General features: G+C 40.2%; 1 protein-coding gene across 2 annotated transcripts in view; it reads right to left on the bottom strand.

The window, feature by feature from the left end:
* Positions 1–4815: 4815 nt before the first annotated feature.
* The window catches only part of GABRG2 (gamma-aminobutyric acid type A receptor subunit gamma2), a 69026-nt gene continuing 54658 nt past the window's right edge, over positions 4816–19183 (bottom strand). Inside the window, exons 7-10 of one of the 2 annotated variants that reach the window (XM_079964850.1) lie at positions 11101–11253; positions 9892–10097; positions 8130–8153; positions 4816–6684 (exon numbers count right to left, since the gene is read on the bottom strand). In XM_079964850.1, the coding sequence (XP_079820976.1) occupies positions 6409–6684; positions 8130–8153; positions 9892–10097; positions 11101–11253 (659 nt within the window). In that variant the 3' untranslated portion in view covers positions 4816–6408. The remainder of the gene's footprint in view (positions 6685–8129; positions 8154–9891; positions 10098–11100; positions 11254–19183) is intronic. The other variant, XM_079964851.1, reaches the window with a different exon arrangement.

Genomic DNA, 19183 nt, shown 5'->3' with positions numbered 1-19183 from the left:
ACCTCTAATACAAACTTGGTAAAAAAGTGGGGGAAAGTACCACTTTGCTGAGCAATGTATGATTGTGTGCCCATTAATAAGATTCATTTTATATCCTGAGGGTTTTGTCACAAATCCACATTTTAAGCAAACCCTCATTACCTTAGGCTGAGTGGAAGGCCAGTTTAGCAAAGGTTTTGTTACTTACATTGCTTTCTATTACCTGTCAGATGACTGAACTTCTACCATTTAATGATATGCTAACAAACTAAAGTCCCTAGAGAGTCTTGGAAGCACAGTCTGTTCTAATGAATGCCTACCAAAGAACCCCTGCCGCCTCCTAAGAGACTTTGTGGTGTGAACAGCCTACTTAAATGAGAGAAGATGACAAAATGTTGTTGACAGTGGGTTTCCTACATTGGAAGACAAATATTACCTTAGAGGCCACTTCCAGCTCATGATTCTATTCCTATTTCAAGATGAGTTTACTGCATGCTGACCTGGGCATCATGTGTGCTTTATTAACGAAACAACAAATATTGTAGAAAGTTGTCTTCAACAGAGTCAGAACATGTCTCCATCTAGCTCTCTATTGTTACTGACACCGGTGCTCTGGGGTTTAGGATAGGGAGTCCCTCCCAGCCCCATAACAAGAAATAAGTTTAGGATTTTTGGCATATAAGCACGTGCTGTTCCTCTGTAGAAAGGAACACATTCTCACAAGACCAAGCTAGAGGGGCACATCTGAAGCCATGTTATGGCATTTGCAAACCTAGGAGGAAGAGCAGATTTCACATCTATCTGTGTCAGACATTGTAGCATCTGAGCATAGTATGGCTTTATAGCTGTACATGCTCCTCCAAAGGTATAGAGACCTGCAACTCTGAAAACCCACTTGTTCCTTTAAGTTTCTCCACAATATTTCCTTTCCCCCTCAGAACGGGAACAAGAAAAAGATTCTGAATTCTAGTCAGGGTAGTGATTTTCAAAAGAGCTAGTTTTGCTAGCAGACAATGGGCAGATATGAAAAAGGACAGATAAGGATATGGATAACAAGCTGAACAATGGGCTTCCCTGAGTGAGAGGGGAAAGGAAAAGAATGGGAAAATGGCACAATGAAAATTCCATTGTCATAGAAAAGGTTGTTCCAGTAACAAATTAGGCTACATGTGGTAGGTAGTTGAGCCTTAGGGCCAGTACATACTGTCAGATGCAACAGGAATTTCTGTTGTCATAATCCAGCCTCAACTAGGGTAGATAGCTGAGAATATTTCTGTTTCATTTCAGTTTTACGTGTGTCTAATCATAAGTCTGTTCTGACCCATTTTCTGCAGATTTTTGTTTTATTTTTTAAAATACACACACAAAGCAAATTCATTTAAATGATATGCATTTTTTTCGTTTAAAATGCACATTTTGTATATTTTTCTATCAATTCCCTCCTAAAACACAATTTTGTATGCATTCTGCACTCATTTTCCCTGTACAATATGCACACTTGCATTCACTTTTTAACCAAAACTGTGCTGCAGTTTCAACAGTCCCATTGTTAACTGTGTTCTAATCCACACTTGGAAAATTAGTCTGGACCACTTTATAATGTGGACTAAATGAAATTCTCCTCCATCAAAGCATAGGGTCATAGAATTCGAGAGTTGGAAGGGATCATGAGGGTCATCACTGTGCAATGCAGGAATCTTTTGCCCTATGTGGGTCTCAAACCCATGGCTTTGAGATTAAAAGTCCCTTGCTCTACCAACTGAGCTATGTATGACAATGAAAATCCAGAAGCCCCCATACAATCTAGCAACAAACATAGATGGATTGTCATGCTGCCCATTTGCCCTGTGCCACACATTTATTCAAACCTCTGCACGTAGCCTACATCTATATAGGTGGAACTCATATCAACACTCTCTATGCAGTCTCTTGAAATAACGGAGGGTGGAGGGACTAGAACATGCATTTGTAGAAGTACCCTCTGTACAGAAGGTCAGATCAGTGTGCAAAGACCAATACGCAAGGCCAGAAAGTCCATGTTCTCCTAGATAGTTCATCCTCCCTAGATTATTTTCTGCACAGAGTTAGAGAGCAGGCTGTGTGCAGCAGCAGGAACAAAAGAACAGCAGGAGCTTTGCAAAAGTGTGGGATCATAACCATACCTTGTACTTTGTCTACAGATTAAAATAACAAATAACCTACTTTCAGCCCAAGTGGAGCTGTACTAGAGGGAAGAAAGAAAATTGAATCTGGAGTGGTAGGGAGCATACTTTGCATGTAGGAAGACCCATATTCAGTCATATTATGAAGGGCCAGTGGGTGTGCTGGGCAGTCTTAGAAACAGCTGTCTACAAGTTTTGATAGAATGAGCTATAGGAATGATTGATCTGACACATAATAGATCATACTTGTCAGCAGGAAAAGCACATTAAAGTTCCAGATTTGAGCACTGGGGTTTTTAAAAACAGGGGATGTCTCAGAGGAAAGACATCTGAAATCCAGGTGAACCACTGGAAAAGTGGAATATTTAATGTTGGGTGCCTCTACAGATTATGTTCAATTCTGCTGGGTGTCTTGAAGGAACTCAGTCTAGGTTCAGCCTTCTGTCCTATTAATAACATCCACTGGAATCTCCTCTGAGTGGCAGTTTCTGGTGTGCTAGGCACATTCAAAAGGCTCTGGAACTCAAGATGCCAAAAAAGTATCTGTCTCCAAACGCTGTGGACTCTGTTCTTCCATAATCCATGCTTTTGACTGTTCTACATGCACACATTACTTCTCTTTCACTCACTTGCCCTTCTTTGACCTTGCCTTGGATTTTCTGAAACTTGCAGCATTTTCTGATTATACAGCTACGTTTTCCAGATCTCCCTGATAGTTCTTAGTTCCTTGATGGTTCCCTGTTCCAAATTTTGCTGTTGTAGAGAACATGTAAGTGTTGCAACTTGTTGACATCACAGACATGGTAACACCTTGAGATGATCTTTCTCTCTTTCTAAATGTGAAGATTGTTGTGTTACATCCCATTCAACAAATTGGTGCGAACCCATTTGTGGCTAATCATAGTTCTAACACATAGATTTTGTTAAATAAGAAAATGGTTGTGGCTGTTAAGTTAATCTAAGGGTCTTGCAGATTTTAGAAATTCATTGGAAGGGGACTGGCTTTTTCCCTTCATATAATTGTATATGTAGGCTGCCATCAATATATTACATAAATGCAACAGGAGGGGACTCAATGGTGAATGTGTGTTGGCCAGCAATGAGATGTATCACAGTCAGATTCTTTCCAGGAGGGAGTTATCAAAGAAAATACTGCACCATACTCATAAATGCACCTGGATTATGTATTTAAAGGGAAATGTTGTTAGGAAGGCAAGTGTTGCAGATTCCTTTTTAAATGGACTGAAGTGTGCTGGTATGGCTAGTTCCAAACATTTCCTTCCCTCCAATAGAGAACCTGAACTGTCATGGTGGAAATTCACCTTTCCAAGTTTCCCATTGGTTTGCTGCCCATCAAACTTCTGATCTTCAGTGAGCTCTCCCTCTTGATATGCCTGCACCAATGTGAGTTGGCCATTAAACTTCTGTGCATTGCACAGAAGACTCTGAGGGAGCATTCTCTGGTACCTTGAGGAAATAGCAAAATCTCTTGGGTTCTGGTGTTGCCTTTCACAAACTGAGAATACAGTCTAGGATATGACATTGCCATTTCCTGTGCACATTGCAGGGGAAGATTTAGTAATTCCCCTTAGGGAAGCTGTCCAGCATTAATGATCTTGTTAAGAATCACTGTTAGGTTTCCAAGAAGCACTGTTGCTTTGGGGGGGGAAAAGTCTGAAAATCATTCTTCTGAGGCAGGGAGAGCACAAGAGATTCAACGAAACATAGGAGGGAGAGGAATGACAATGCATTTGTATGCCATACATGATATTAGAGCACTAGCTAAGGTGTCCATTTATCTTTAGTGGCTATGAAACCATCAACCATATGTAAATAGTGGCATGTGATGGAGATAATGTAAAACCACATACTGAAGTCACTTCACACTCATTCCCTTTAGAACTTGGTTGGGTTCTTCCATATTTCCTTTACAGACACTACCTGTTATGACAAGCACTCTGTTTTCACTATGACCCTCCACTGGGCAATGGCGTTTGCAGGACATTTAGTCTCACAAACACTCCTGCACCTAAAGAGCTCTGCTGTGAATTAAATGGCAATTTGTGCATGCATAAGTTTTGGTATGCGCTGAACAAAAGTGGATATACATAACTTAATGGGGGAGTTGCCTAACTAAAAAAATATAGCTTTTTACAAGTACTTTGAATTCAGAAACACCATTGCTCTCTCTCACACACACACTAAAACACTTTTAATGAAGTCAGGAACTAAAAACTACTGTGAGGTTGAGTGCAGCCATTTTATTGGAAAAAAAAACTATGGGTATGTGCATTTCTTTCTTTAAAACACATTAGACAAGGAGCAATTGATGATCAGGAGTTAGTTATAGCTTTCTATACATGTTTATTTCCAAAACTATACAGACATTGGAAAATTGTCCTTAGGTCTCTGTATTGGTTATTGTTAATTCTGCAGTGATAATATATATATATATCATATATATATATATATATATATATATATATATATATATAATTCCTCATTCCCAGTTGCAAACCTATTTGATATGAACTGGTGTTTTCAGTTTGTGACAATAAAAAAAAGTTGGTTATATTTACATGTGCTTAACGTTGCATAATTGACCATTGTACAGGTGTTTTAAAACCATTAGCTACTGCTAAATGAATTTCAAGATTGACCCAAGTGGGCTTGGTTGTTATTTGAATACACATGTGCTACACAGATACGGTTTATTAAAGACACCCTCTCTCACACTCCCACCATCACCACTTTTGTGTTTTTGCTGTTCATTTACTTCTAAATCATGTTTTAGCTGTGGATATACTCTAAATCATGTTTTAGCTGTGGGTATACTCTATATCATCATCAACCAACTGGGGTAGAGGAATACCACTGACCCCACACAAACGCATGGTGAACAGTGGGACTATATACTGGCAAAAATGAAAATGTCCCAACATCTGCTTGGAAAACAAATGTTTGCTGCATTTGTGAAAAAGCAAATATAGCAAGAGCTATATTTGGCTCTGGTTTCTTCAGATGGATCATGCATCTCAGCAAAATATTCTAGGTGCAAATGATCGGCATTCAGAGTAGGGAATGATCAGTTGACTGCAAACAAATGCTTCAGAATACCGCAGCCAATCTTGTAGTACATAATAATTGTAGTTTCAGTTGCTATGGAGAAATGAGGAATAAAACAGCAGCAAACACCTGGAGCTAATCTATAGACTAAGGTATTATTTATATTGGTCTTACTGATGTGCTCTGTCTATGGATCATGTTCTGTTCAACGTCTTAAGGCTTGTCTAACTTCTTACAGAAAGTGCTGTCTGTTCAAATCTTCCATGCATGAGGGAGAAGGCATTTCTGCCAGGAAAGAAAAGGATGATTTTAATCCATGTTTTTTCTGCTATAACAGCAAAGCCAGGGATATGAAATAAAATAAAATACAATATTGTATATGGTATCTTCGCTCCATTTATTCCCCCCCCCCCAAAAAAATAATAATTCTCCATGCACTAGACCCAAGTACTACAAGGTAGTGAAATATTTACAACATTTGTACATGTGCTTTTAGGGAGGTCACCCAAAAGTTCTATTTTTATTTGGATGTAAAGAAAAGCTATTTTCCCCTAGACTAGTTACATCGATCTGAAGTGAGAGATGACTCTTCCAAAAGGAAAAGCCCACAGAGGACAAAGATATCACATATTTATAGTGAATGCTCACAAACTGAATGGTATTTTTACCTTTGAACTGCTGCCACTGCATAATGCCCAAAATCTAATGGTCTGTGGGTCCTCTCCCTATGGTGCCTCTCAGATTCATTGGTATCGCATGTAAGACTTGTTTCTTTTTTTGCTTATCGAATTTCTTAAAACGTTGACTGATAGCATTCAAACTACAACAATTTCATGGTAGCCTTAGACAATATATATGATATGATATTTACTGGGCTATGGCACTAAAGAATTCAGACCACTTTAGAAGTTAAGAGTTCCATGATGTGCAATGGATTCCTAAGTGACACAGGGCTGATCCACCTCCTGCACATGTCAGGGAATGCTCTGTGTGCATAAAGGAGCGTGCGTAGAGTATTCCCAGGCACTGAAGAGAATGGGATGCTTCTACTTTCAGGAAAGCCCACGAGTATGTTAAAAATTCCCCTCAAGTGCACTACAGCCATTGGAGCGGGGCGTCAGCTTGGATTTATACAGGTTACCCATCTCTCTAATAAATTCCAGGAGTAAGGCTCTTCTCACCCAATTTCTTTTCTACTTGTTTAAAGGTAAAGGTAGGACACCCAGTAGACCAGATTAAACAAACAGAATGCAGTTGGGAAAAATATACGGGCGTAAGAGTCCATTTTGGCAATGCGGATGTGTATCCTTCCATGCCGCCAGGCTCCCGTTCGGCAATCCTCAAAGCAGCAGAAGAAACTTGCGCAGTCCTTGCCATCGAGACATTCATATCCATATTCTTCGTCCCGTTCTTGGAGGTGTGTGGCATTGTTCATTTGGATAGTAGCTGACCTGGGGCGGATATCAATTGTAGGTGCCTAGGACAAACGAGCAGCAAGAAAGGGCAGAGAGGAGAATGAGTGATTTGCTCGTTGCTACAATGTTCTGTTTCAACTAACATTTGATCCATCAAAATCGGTTGCTCTACATAATGTCAGAATGAGGGAGCCATGATGCTTAGATATGTTACAATGATGAACCTTCAATCTGGAACTTTCTCAAAGCAACAATTCAACACTTAGTCTTTAAATTCCCATTTTACTTAACAGCATCGGTTTGGTAGGGTTTAATTCCAAATAGGAATGCAGAATAAAAAGTGCTGAGATTTGTTTAAGTGACTGCTTCATATAAGAAGGCAATCACAATTCTCCCTCCCCCACCCCATATCACTATTAAGTTGGGGGGGGGGATGAGAGATAATTTAAATGCAGAATTCTTGAAAAAGAATGCTTTATGTTCCTGCATGGCTAGGTAACTTTATTTGGTTAAGGGGAAGAGGATGCCACATAAGAATTATTTGAATATAGGTTAGGTGGGGCTCTATAATGATCTCTGCTATGAAGCACTCCTGACAAAATGCAGCTCTTGATTAACAATGGTCCATTGACTAAAAGCTTCATAATGTCAACACAGTATACAGCAGCTGTACATGTAGAATCACTTGAATCATGTTTTACTGACAATCTCTTTTGGTCCTTTGGTGAACATACTGCACAAAAAACAGCAGCTGGCACACAAATGATCAAAAAGAGTGAATTGTTAAAATTAAGACTGGAGTCCGAAAAATTGTTTGAAACAAAGTAAAATTATAATTTTAATAAAGCTCTGATTTTGGCTCCCACCTGCTTTTTTTTGGGGGGGGGGATCACCCAGAAGAACTAAGTATCTGCATTTCAGAATGAGGGATATTTGAAGTTGTTATACAGCTACCTGTATTTGCCATTTTGGATAGCAAATGATCTGAAGAGCTGGGGACAGCATCAAATGTAAGCAATTTATACCCTTTCAAAACTCTGAGAGTTTGTGTAAGAACAATATTGGCACCATTCCAATAGCATCTGATTGTTCATTGCAGATCTTTGAGAGATTTGAAGCTTGCATATCTTTAAATGAGATCATTAAGAGTCAGAACTGAGTTCTAAAAGGGTTTTTGTGGATTCTTGGTGTAGCTAGTGGATTGGATCCCATGACTAACTAAAAAAGAGAGCAGCACAAATGCTTTGGTTTTACTACTAGGCTCTCTTCATGCATGCGATCCAAACATGTTAAAATCCATTGAACTTATCATAAGTTCAAAACAGTAGTGAATTAGTGTTTGGGCTGCTGAATCAACTTCATGTTAATATCTACATATTAGCCATTCTACTTCACTGCAAGGTTGCTTCAAGTAGAATGCATAAATATCTAACAAGCCTTTACTGAAGCTATAGTTGTTCAATTCAGCAGTCACATGCAGTGGATTTCTATACCAAAAATATTATACCTTGAATGAAAACATCCGAAGAAGCTTTGGTTTTGTAGACAGAAAAAGAAAGAATCAGAGGTTTTTAAATTAAAGAAAGGTAGAGAGGGGGGAAAGGAGACAAAAAGTAGCATAAATTAAAGTTACTTTTCTAAACTATAGCAAGTCAAAAGAAATAGAAATAGAAAAAGGATTTAAGATAGAATTTTCTATAAGAACTTTAAAAGCGATTAACATGTAAAGAAGGATCTGAGTTAACAAAACTTGGAAATCCAATTTAAAATAGATTGACAGTTCAGGGTTCTGTGGTTTGTTCTGAGTTATTTCCATGGATAGGCAAACATATTGTGAGTAAGACAGTCAAATACTACCATTTTCTTTTCTGCTCCTCTAACTAAGGGGAAAGACCCACTAGTCTTGAGTAGATAATGTTCTTCCTCAAGGTCTATAGGCATTAGTTTCTACCCTTTTACCTTCCTTGTTCACAATATGGTGAACAAGTATTGCAGATTGTAGAAGTATCTCTTGGTTCTTAAACTATTTGTTTAAGAGATTTATATATTGCCTTTTATCAATGATTTCAATGCAGATTACACAAATTAAGACAACAGCATTAAAAGGGAGGAGGGACAGCATTGTGCTAATAGAACGTCCTATAAAATAAATAACTTATAATAGTAAGTGGTAGAAAAGAGAGAAGGGAGAAAATACAGGCAGTGAAAAGAAAAGAGATGGGAATAAAGTGGCAGGGGGAAGAGATACAAGAAGAAATCATTCATATTTTGAAATTCAGATTAGTAATGTCCATACTCTTGACCTTCCTTCTGTCCTTAATACAATGCTTCTAGGACTCAACAGGTTTATAGGATCAGCGAGGAGACTTCTATGGGTACAGGGAGATCATCTTGAGGTAACTTCCCTGCTGCCATCTTTCAATATTAGCAAGGAGTCCAAGGACACCCATAAAGGCAGTGGGTCACATTCCTCAGATGCCCCACGTTACAGGCCTGCCTTCTAACCTCCACCACCCATATATCTGTAGACACAATTCCAAAAGGCTACTCCTATCAGAAACTGTGGTGTGCCTTGGTGGGAACTGGAACAATACAAACACACATCTATAGTCTTGATTTGCCCTGTTATTTTCAATCAACCAGAACTGTGCTCTGTGCCTGGGCTACAAAGCAGTTTGACCACAGCCTCAGAGTTCACAAGCCATCACCAAATGAGCTAGTTGATGAAAATACATGCTCCAAAAGAGAGGGACCATAATTCCAGGCAGATTAATTTTAAATGTTACATGCAGACCAATCCTGTGCTGGAATTCAATGCAGCTTGCTCCCACAAAGTGTACCTAGGATTTAGTTTGTTCCCGTGGTTACAGCAAAAAAGCACAATAGAAGATATGCATATTAACAGAAAATGGACCAAATAAAAGTGGTCAATTTTCCTGTCACTAACAGTTAAGTTTCCTTTAACTGTGAGATTTGATGTACTGTATAGCTATTTGTCAGATTTTGTCACTCAGTCTTGATACTCTTCTGGAATCTGGTACTCTGGTATTCTCGTACTCTTCTGGAATCTGGCTATCAAAGCCAAACCCGGTATAAAAAAAGATCATGTGAACCTGATCAGCCATTTCCTTTCTTTCCCTTCCCTGGTCATCAAGCAAACCTTCTATGGTTTCCACTTCTAATACAGCTACAGGACAACAAAATGCTCATTTCTGGGAAACATAATTAAAATGTGGGTTATCAGTTGGTGTAGTAATAAAAATACATACAGGGTTTTTCTTCTTTTTGTCTTTATCCTTGCTTGGCTTTCTGTTACTGACAAAATAGTGAAGAGTCCCATACTCCACCAGGGCAGAAAAAACAAAAATAAAGCAAACTGATACAAAAAGATCCATTGCTGTCACATAAGAGACCTTGGGGAGGGATTTGCGAGCGATCGTGCTGAGGGTGGTCATTGTCAGGACAGTTGTGATACCTAGGAAGGGAACAGAAAATACAGTACTACTTCAGGGTTCTCCCTTGCGTAGAGGAGCTGTGTGGCATATGCTGGCATGAGCAGAAGGCCCTTTCACACTGCTGCTGAATGCACAACACCACAATCCTCTCGCATATGCTTCAACACATGAGGCATTCCTTGTACTGCTTAATTCCACATTAACATTCAGCTCCCTCATTGTGAGTCCCTATGGAATGCTCCTGGTTTCTGTGGGATTAGAACAATCAGCTTGCCTCGATATGGTCAGAAATGTGCTTATATAAACCGATAAACTGTGAGGTTCCCCTGAGAAATGCAAGCAAAGGTCTCAGTGCTTCAGGATGAGGTGAGCAATGCATCGTAATAATACCCTTGGGTTGCATGCTGCCTCTCTCCTCGGGCATCTCCAAAGTGTTTACAGGTATTGATTAACTGAGCTTACAAATAGGCCTCTTTCACTTAAGATCTATGTAGGACCACTGGTCCATGTAAACATCTCACTTGAGTGTGCTTCAAGGGATAAGGAGTGTCACAATATTGTAAATGGCAATGTTTATCACACTGGGCAGCATTTGCGCATAGCAGTGATTGAACTAAAAATGCTGGATTTTCCATTTCAGTTGCACAGAAGGATGTAGTTACATCAGCTTCAACTGTTCCATTACTCCTGCTAAGTATCAAATGTTGGCTGTGTTTTCATGGCATGGAGCTATTGGATCCATAGACAAAGCAGAGGACCCAATTTCATGAATTGGAAAAACTAGGCCTAGAAACACGCTGGGATTCTCTAAAGGTCATTTTAATTCTACTGAAACACCATGGAAATAATTTTGTTCACTACAATAACATGAAATAAAGTAGGCATTCCAGTCACACAGTGGGATGCCCAGTTTATGTATGAATTGGCCCCAGATCCTGACAGTTTGGATCCATGTGCACAGGGAATGGTCATAATTCAGTATAGGAACACAAACAATCAGAATAAAGAGAAGCCATGACCTACCCAAAGATGTTCTGGCTGGGACGGCATCCTTATTAATCCAGAAAGAGACCCAAGATAGCACTACAATGAGTGTGCAAGGGATGTAAGTCTGAATGGTGAAGTAGCCCATCCTTCTGCTTAGATCAAAGTAGACTGCCATGACCACATAATCTCCTGTAAAATATATGTTATGCAAGGTGATAGGGCTTAAGGTGTAATAGTCATTCCTCAGTCATGATTTTTCTGTAATTTTCACTGGATGGTATTCAATTAAGTTTTATTTAGAGTAAACATATCGAAATTGATGAACCTAATTAATCATGTTCATAAAATCCAATGGAGTATAGCCTGGTTTAATGTCACCCATTGTGTTCAGTGAGGGTTATTCCCTATTAAATCTGCAAAGGTGTTCAACCTTAATCTGCCATCTAAAGGTCAGTAAATAAGGCACTAGACTGTTCCTCTGCTCACCCCAGGAAAGGCCCTACTGTTGAACACCACAGAAAAATTCACAACTCATGCTTTCTTCAAGGCAAAGAATTGAACAGGTGTCTCTTTAAAACTAAAGGTATTGCTTTATTGACTGGAAGGAATGCAGTGAAACTTCTTTGAGGTTACTGTGTTGTGCTTGGTACAATACAACACAGCACAATAAAGCAACATGCTTGCCTCATGTCAGAACACACAGCAAATGTTAATTCATTAGAATTATTTTAATAATAAACTTCCTGGCTTTGAGCACTGACATTTGGCGTGCCTATTGTTCGACTATAGAAGCAACCCAGATAATTGCATACCACCATAAGCAATCATAGTCCAAATTTACTACAACAAAATATTTGCATTTAACTTTGTTCAGTGCATGTCACTGCTTGATTTTTATTTACTTAAAAATGTTCTGCCGTTGCTTTCCACCACTGGGCTTTTCCCAAAGGACTCTGAGGATGTCTACTAAACTTATATTTAAGCCAACATTTAGAGGATTACACAGTTAATTCATGGATACATGAGTGAAAGGGAGAGAGACTGAGTAGGGGGTTGCCCAAAGGTTGATTGGGATCTACTAATAGCTCTCTGGGTGGTCTGAAGTAGATTGACGGGAATTTCTGACTCTAAGTGGATGAAATGTTTAAATGAAGAAAATGGAGATAGGTAGGGAATAGATATAAAGAAAGGCACAAAGAAATGCAGGATGGGGAGAGTAACCAGGACTAAACAAAAATATGTGGGAGCCATGTAAACTCAAATTATTTTTTGGTACTCAGAAAGTTCAGAACCCAGGGATTCATTCTAAGTCTGTGTATCTTTCTTCTCCCCCCTCCCCAACCTGGCTGCCATTGGTGGATCTTAAGGCTCTAGTAAAACATGAAGTAGATCCCACAAGCCTGAAATCTGCCAACCCCCAAGATAGAGCATAGTGCAATACAGAGAATGTGAGTCACACTTAAGGTTAATTAAATTAACTCACATTAATTTTTCTTGTGGATTTCAATGGGACTTAGTTACCACTTTATATGTTGATATTGAGACCTATTTCAGAATGCTATCTCTAAATGTCTATCCTCAGCCCTTTGGCCACCTCATGTGCTATTAGTTCCAGATTGTAACCCCTTTCAGTACTTGTGCTAAAGTGGCTATATATATATATATATATATATATATATATGCATAATAAACGGCTCCCAAAGCTTCCCTCAGAAACACTGCACTCTGAAATTAACAACACAAGCTCCCATGGGAAATTGAGTTTTCCTGCTCCGTGAATTAGTCACACTGAGCCTTAGGCTTATATGCCCCCTTTCTCTCTTCTCTTCTCTTGCATACCAGAGGTGATTGGAAGCTCTCCTTTTAACTTCCATCTTTTATATCAGAAGTAGCTGCTTGTGGACTCGATATGTCCCCAAGGTTTTAATGTCCCCCCAGACCCCCCCCCCATAATTTGGCAGTGCTGGCATACGTCTTAACAAACTGCTGTGCCTTCTTCACTTCAGACTTCTTTGCTTTTTAGTGTTAAAGGTCCCTCCCCCAGACTGATTTTGTATGTGTGTGGGGATGTGTGTGTGCTTTCTTATACTCATATACATTACGGCACAGGTATATGACATCCGAAGATGTGTCATTAGCACATGCAGACTGTGTAAAAATCTGGGATATTCTGCAGAACCCAAGATGGGAGAGTCACAGGACATTGTGGTCCCAGTGCCATTCATGGAGTGGCTATAGCTATGGTGTTATTGAACAAACTCAAGCGGACAACAATCTGGATTAAAAATGGCCACAACCTTATTGATTCCAATTGTAGGTGGATTTTTGCTCAGGCATTGGGTGAATATCCATTCCAGCCTCCTGCTAGAGGGCTGAAGCTTTTAACAGTGTTGTGCCAAGGATTATGGGCTCCCCAAAATAGCAGTCTATGGATGTGGCCATCCTCAGGCTGCCACTGGAAGCTCTATGGCCCATCTACCCCACATTTGGCTTCTGGACAGGGATTTGCATCAAGACTCCTCTAATGGGGTACACTGAATACACCACTGGATAAGGTCTGGGTGATGCACCACTTCACCCAAAAGGTTGATGACTAGGATTCCACCTAATGCCTTAACCACCAAAAGTTGTGACATTTTGCTTTGGAGAAGGCAAAACCTCCAGATAGGCCAATCTCTCTGCAGGCCAATTCCTTCCTGGCTCCAGATATGGCAACCATTAGCAACCAGAGCAAGGTCAGATGGTACAAGAAGGCAAAAAAATGGTAAAACAAGAAACCTAGGAAACAAATATGGTTAAACCAGAAACCTGAGAAGCAAGTTATAGTGAATATACATGATAAAACAAATGACCTAGAATGTAACAAAAAGGGTAAAAGGGTAAAATTACAGGAGCATGGGAGGGTTTGCTCTTCTGATGATTGTGCTGAAGGAGTCAGTGTCACTGGTGGACCAGAGCAGGAGAAACCAACTCACAAGGCTCTGCCCACTAGTGGGATGATCCTGACTGGCTCATTTAAGGACAGAATTTTGGCAGGCAGTCCTGCCCTGCAGTTCAGCCAGCTGAGGAAATTCCCAACGGCTGGTTGAGATTGTGTGTGACAGCTGCCAGGGACAGTGGCCAATCCATGAGGGGCTGCAACAGTCGGCCCCCCGGGAGAAGGCGGAAGTGGCCATTCTCTCCCAGTGATTCCTTGAAGGGCCCTAAGAGAGAAACAGTCCCAGGAGCTCCTACCAGAAGCTCCCACTATCTAAAGGGGGCTTTGTGGTGGAAGGCTGAGTGTAGTACAGATGTAGCCCTGAGAGGCTGCTACACAGCAATGCCCATATATCTGCAACCCTGGAAGAAAAATACACATCAAAAATTTCTGGGCATCAAACCACCACCTCCACTGTTAAAAGAAAATAACCAATTAGAGTTAACCAATGAATTTTGCTTCTAGTAGCAAGACTAGCATCTTAAATGTTAATTTAGCTAATGTGTACAAACATGAATAAAAATCTGGAATCAAGCTATTTAGATGGGCTCTGTTCAAAGGCAACAGGAGTTTGTGCAGCACAAACTGCTTTTCATGGGTTAGGAGTTTCCCTTGTTTGCTTCAGGAATAAATGGTGCCAGGACAACAGATGGATGGGGAAAGGAATGAAGAGAAACCTGTGATGCATGACCTAAATTGGTTCAAAGTTTCCCGTGTGGTTTATCAACTGTTCCTTAAGGACTGATCAAATGTTTAACAGCTGGAGTAAACATGGGTCACTGTTTAGATGATAACTAGTAGACACAATGTTATTGGCACAGTTGACAATGGCCACATGGCATGTAGAAACCCAGATATACACCAGCTGTCCTAACAAACCATGCTCTTTACAGGGAGGAAAAGGGAATGATTTAGAGTGGACATTCTGCTTAAATTCAGGATTGGCTGAATTAAATGTGTTGTGGCAAAATATTCTTATTTAGGGGGGTGCGGGATTAGTATCCTTTCCTCTTTCATTACTGTATCTTGCAGTATCTGCTAAGAATTTGAGCAAGTCTATATTTCAAATGATGCATCTTCAGCATTTGAACCTGCTGTGGTGCTTTATATAAACACTCGATAATAGTAAGGCACCCAGCGCCTCTGAAATTGTACAACTGGCAAGTGATGGCACATCTTGTCAGCTGTATAAGTAAGAAATCTGCCCACAATTAGCACAGGCCCCATGTATAGCATCATGAATTAGCTCTATCTACTCTGTCCTTTCCAAACATTCATTTCCATGCCACAATTAGAGTTTCACTACATAATGAAGTCAAGCACAATTGCATCTTTAACAACGCTTGCTCCAGAGTTCATTTATGTCAGATTCTCTTTGGGATGAAGCTACCTGCTAGGAACCCAGAAATCCCAACTATATTTTATGACTAATTCTGTATGTGTATCGTGCTAGTGAATGAGTCAGAGATAATCAAACATGTTCAATTCATGAGTGGGAAGCGCATGTATGTCCCAATCTTGGTTCATCCTATGGTCACAGAATAACAAATCAAATTGCTGTGGAATCCAATGGGGGCAGTGCAATGCTTTGTACATAAGACTTGGAGGGCAGGGGTTATTCCAGAGAATCACTCTGATATGAAATGACATTTCATTTTTTAAAATTAGTGTGACTTTTACTGCTTAAGTGCAATTAAGCATTTGGCATTTCACCATTGTTTGTAGCTCCATCCTATTGAAATTAAGGAGCAATGTATGTCTGTGCATTTTATTCCAAAAGTAAATGCTATCTGTTCTGACATTATGCTGGTACCATTCTTTAGCAAGTTATAACTCACCTCTAGTTACCCTTTAGACGTAAGCTGACAGCTAGAGACCTACAGTTAAAATGCAACCTTACATCTATTACCAAAGGGTACAATACAGTCAGCAGCTCTTTACATGCTCACAAGGTCTAGGACATCTCAGCATATCTTCTAAATCCACTTCAATGAGTGAATTAATGTTTCCTCTTTGCACATGATCCTTGGAAGGGAATATATGGAAGTGTACTGGGAGACTTGCTCACTTTAGCTTTCTATATATGCCTATGTAAGACACCATTTGTGAATCTTTGGAATGTAAATGTGAACAGTAAACATACATACATACACACAATTCCCAAGAGTAGGTGTAGGGGTGTAAGGGCGTGTGGTTGTGGGTATGGGTGCACGCACTCTTTAAATGTTTTTGTCATTTCAGTTCTGAAAGGCTTATAAAATGGCTGCTGTGCAAAATACAGCTTTTATATTTTACCAAAACTTTTAGCATATAATGTAGTTAACTGGGACATAATTAAAATAAGTAAGCCGTTGTCATTTAGAAAATTAACACAGTGCCTATCTGGGGATTAGCAGAGACTTGTCAGGAAGATGTTTGGTATTTGGGATTAGCATCTATGTGAAGAAAAAGCACTGATGGAGTAGACTGAAGTACCTCAGGAGGTACCATTACACACCAAAGTGTAAATAATCTGCAAATGAAGATGCATCTGCTTTCTTTTCCTTTTATTTCCTCCTCAGGAAGCTACCACTGTGGAGAAGAGCAATATGTTTTTTTCATTTGAGCTGTTCAGACTGGTTGAAAGATTGGGTTTCCAATTAACCTGCAGAGTTCACTATTATACCAATAATATTCAAGGAAATTGCTCTGCGGTTGTGAATAAATGAGATTTTAGAACAGAAGCATTTCCTCTGCATGCAAGCTAGGATGCAAAAAAGTCTTCCAAAACTGGAGCCAAAGTTCTGACAGTTCAAACTCTCAGTTCTTGTATCTTGTAAATGATCTGGAAAAGCATGTACTCCATCTCACTCCCACACCCTCCATATCCTCTCATTGGACTTTCAAATCTGTGGTCCATTAGGATCAGTACCATGGGATGCATCTTGGAGAGAGGGATCCAAAATCAGATTCCACCTCTCCACCACTGTAGAAAATTTATGGCCCTTGTCCTACTGATGCTGGAGCATAAACATTGGTAAGGCTGAAAATGGATCATTCCGGCAAATGAACCTGAAAGATCCAATGCCTTAAACACACACACACACAGTGAAAACTACAAGAGCTGCTGTTGTAGCTTATTCCCTTTGTGCCCAGTGGGAGGCAGATTTGTTGCTGCTTGAGGAAGGAAGGAAGGAAGAAGAAAGAAAGAAAGAAAGAAAGAAAGAAAGAAAGAAAGAAAGAAGCAGCAAAGGGGTAATGGGGGGGGGGAGGAATATCCAGTGTGTTTTTGACCTCTCAGATCCTCCATCAGAGAATTTCAAATACAGAAGTTAAGTCTCTTGTACTCAGTGGAAGGAAAGAGGAAACAGTAGAATAAGAGGTTGAACATTCTGTATTGAAACTCTCTGATGGAAGACCCGAGAGGTCCCAAGTGCCTTGGATGTTAAGCTCTTACTCTGTCATGTTGCTCCTTGCTCCCACTCCTACCCCCATTGCCTGGGGTTTCCTCCTTTTTGTTACACTATTAAGAAAAGAGGAAAGGGTGGAGGAATGTAAGAGCTCCCCTCCACCTGCTGTTCCACCCTGGCAGCTCTGAATGAGGTGGAAGAACTGCCTTTGGTTTTTCAGCTCTCCTACAATCCTAAGAGTACAGGTCCATGCCTGCTTATCAGGGAGGCAGTGTAAGTTTGTCCCCATTTCTTTTTCTTTCTTCATGTCAATTTGCTAATTGTGGGGTACACAGAGTACAGAAGACCTATTTGACCAAACACACTTTTGAACTCCCTGGCAAATGGAGTGTCAAATCAAATGTACTAAATATATTTGATGAAGATTTTATTGGCAAGACTGGTGGGAGAAACCCATGAGCTCCAGCTTCTGCCCAACTCACAGCTTGTGGCAGCAAAGATCCCTAGAATTAATGTCACCACAGAGTGAGAAGAGCCATGTAAAAGGCCAATGGCACAGACACAAATTACACAAGCAGGTTAATGCTTAGGATTCTACTTCGTCAACTCTCTTTCAAGTCTCTTTAGATTGCCAGAGGTAGGATAAAAGCCAGCTCAACACTCTTCTAAAAGCCTTCCATTCCCAGGGAGTTGGGAAAGGCAAGGCTCCTATGCATTTAATCTTTGATGCTTATATTTCCAGCTACTTTCAAAGTCAAGGGACAGTACTGCATAATAAAACTGGAACAAAACCCTTCTAGCTCAGGGCACTGATCCTTGGAGAGGCTACAGATGTTAACAGATTCATTCTGCCTGAACCCTCACCAGGAGAAATACTTCTACAAGGAAGTGCCATTAGAAAGTACACTGCCATCAAGCTGGTAAGAAGGTCTCATAAGGAAAAAGCCAGAGGGATTCTGGGATGCAGACAAGATGAAAAGCTGTTTTATTGCTCAAGTTCTTCCCCCTCCCAAACACACACACACACACACACACAATTCCATGTTTTTTCAACTTCCATCCTTTAAATATTTCAGAGGACTGCATCACCATTTTTGCTGGAACATTTTGTTTTAAATTCCCCTTAGGAAAGTAATCTAAGCAAGTAAGCAACGAGAAAAACTTATCTCACTACAAGATTCTGGAGGGCAAAACAAAAGCAGTGCAGATCAAAAGCAGACTCTCTTGGAAGCTCAGTGTGATCAGTCAGGCTAATGGGCATATGTATTTCAGGGCAGTTCAGCTTCAAAAGAAGTGGAATTTCAGACCAACTATAGAGAGCTGGGGTGTTTGGGTGGGTGGAGGCTGGAAAGGAGGTGACTGTGCACAATGTCCCTTCAAGGGAAAAGCACAAATGCAGCAAGATACAGCTTTGCTGAACTGGAGTAATTCCAGGCAAGCCATTTGCAGCCCCTTTAAGGTCAAGCAGATGCTTGCTGGTGTGCAGCTGGAGGAAAGCAGCTATAATTGGGTACCACAGCCTTACATTGCATGGTGCATGTTATACTAATAAAAGAAAATACACGAACTTTCGGAACCTAAACTAGACCCAATCTAACTGCAGAATGAAAAGCTATAAATGGAAAGCAGGCAAACCCAATGACTGTGCAAAAATAAGCCTCCCTATGGTCTCCCAGTCCCATTCTGGTGTTCAGGATACAGAGACATGTCTTGATTATTTTACTAATTATATACACAGATAGGTAGGGGAAGC

Source organism: Podarcis cretensis (assembly GCF_951804945.1).
Source record: "Podarcis cretensis genome assembly, chromosome: 2".
In the NCBI taxonomy this organism is placed as follows: domain Eukaryota; kingdom Metazoa; phylum Chordata; class Lepidosauria; order Squamata; family Lacertidae; genus Podarcis; species Podarcis cretensis.
The sequence above is the reverse complement of the archived record's forward strand: the minus strand, read 5'-3'. Positions and strand labels throughout refer to the sequence as shown.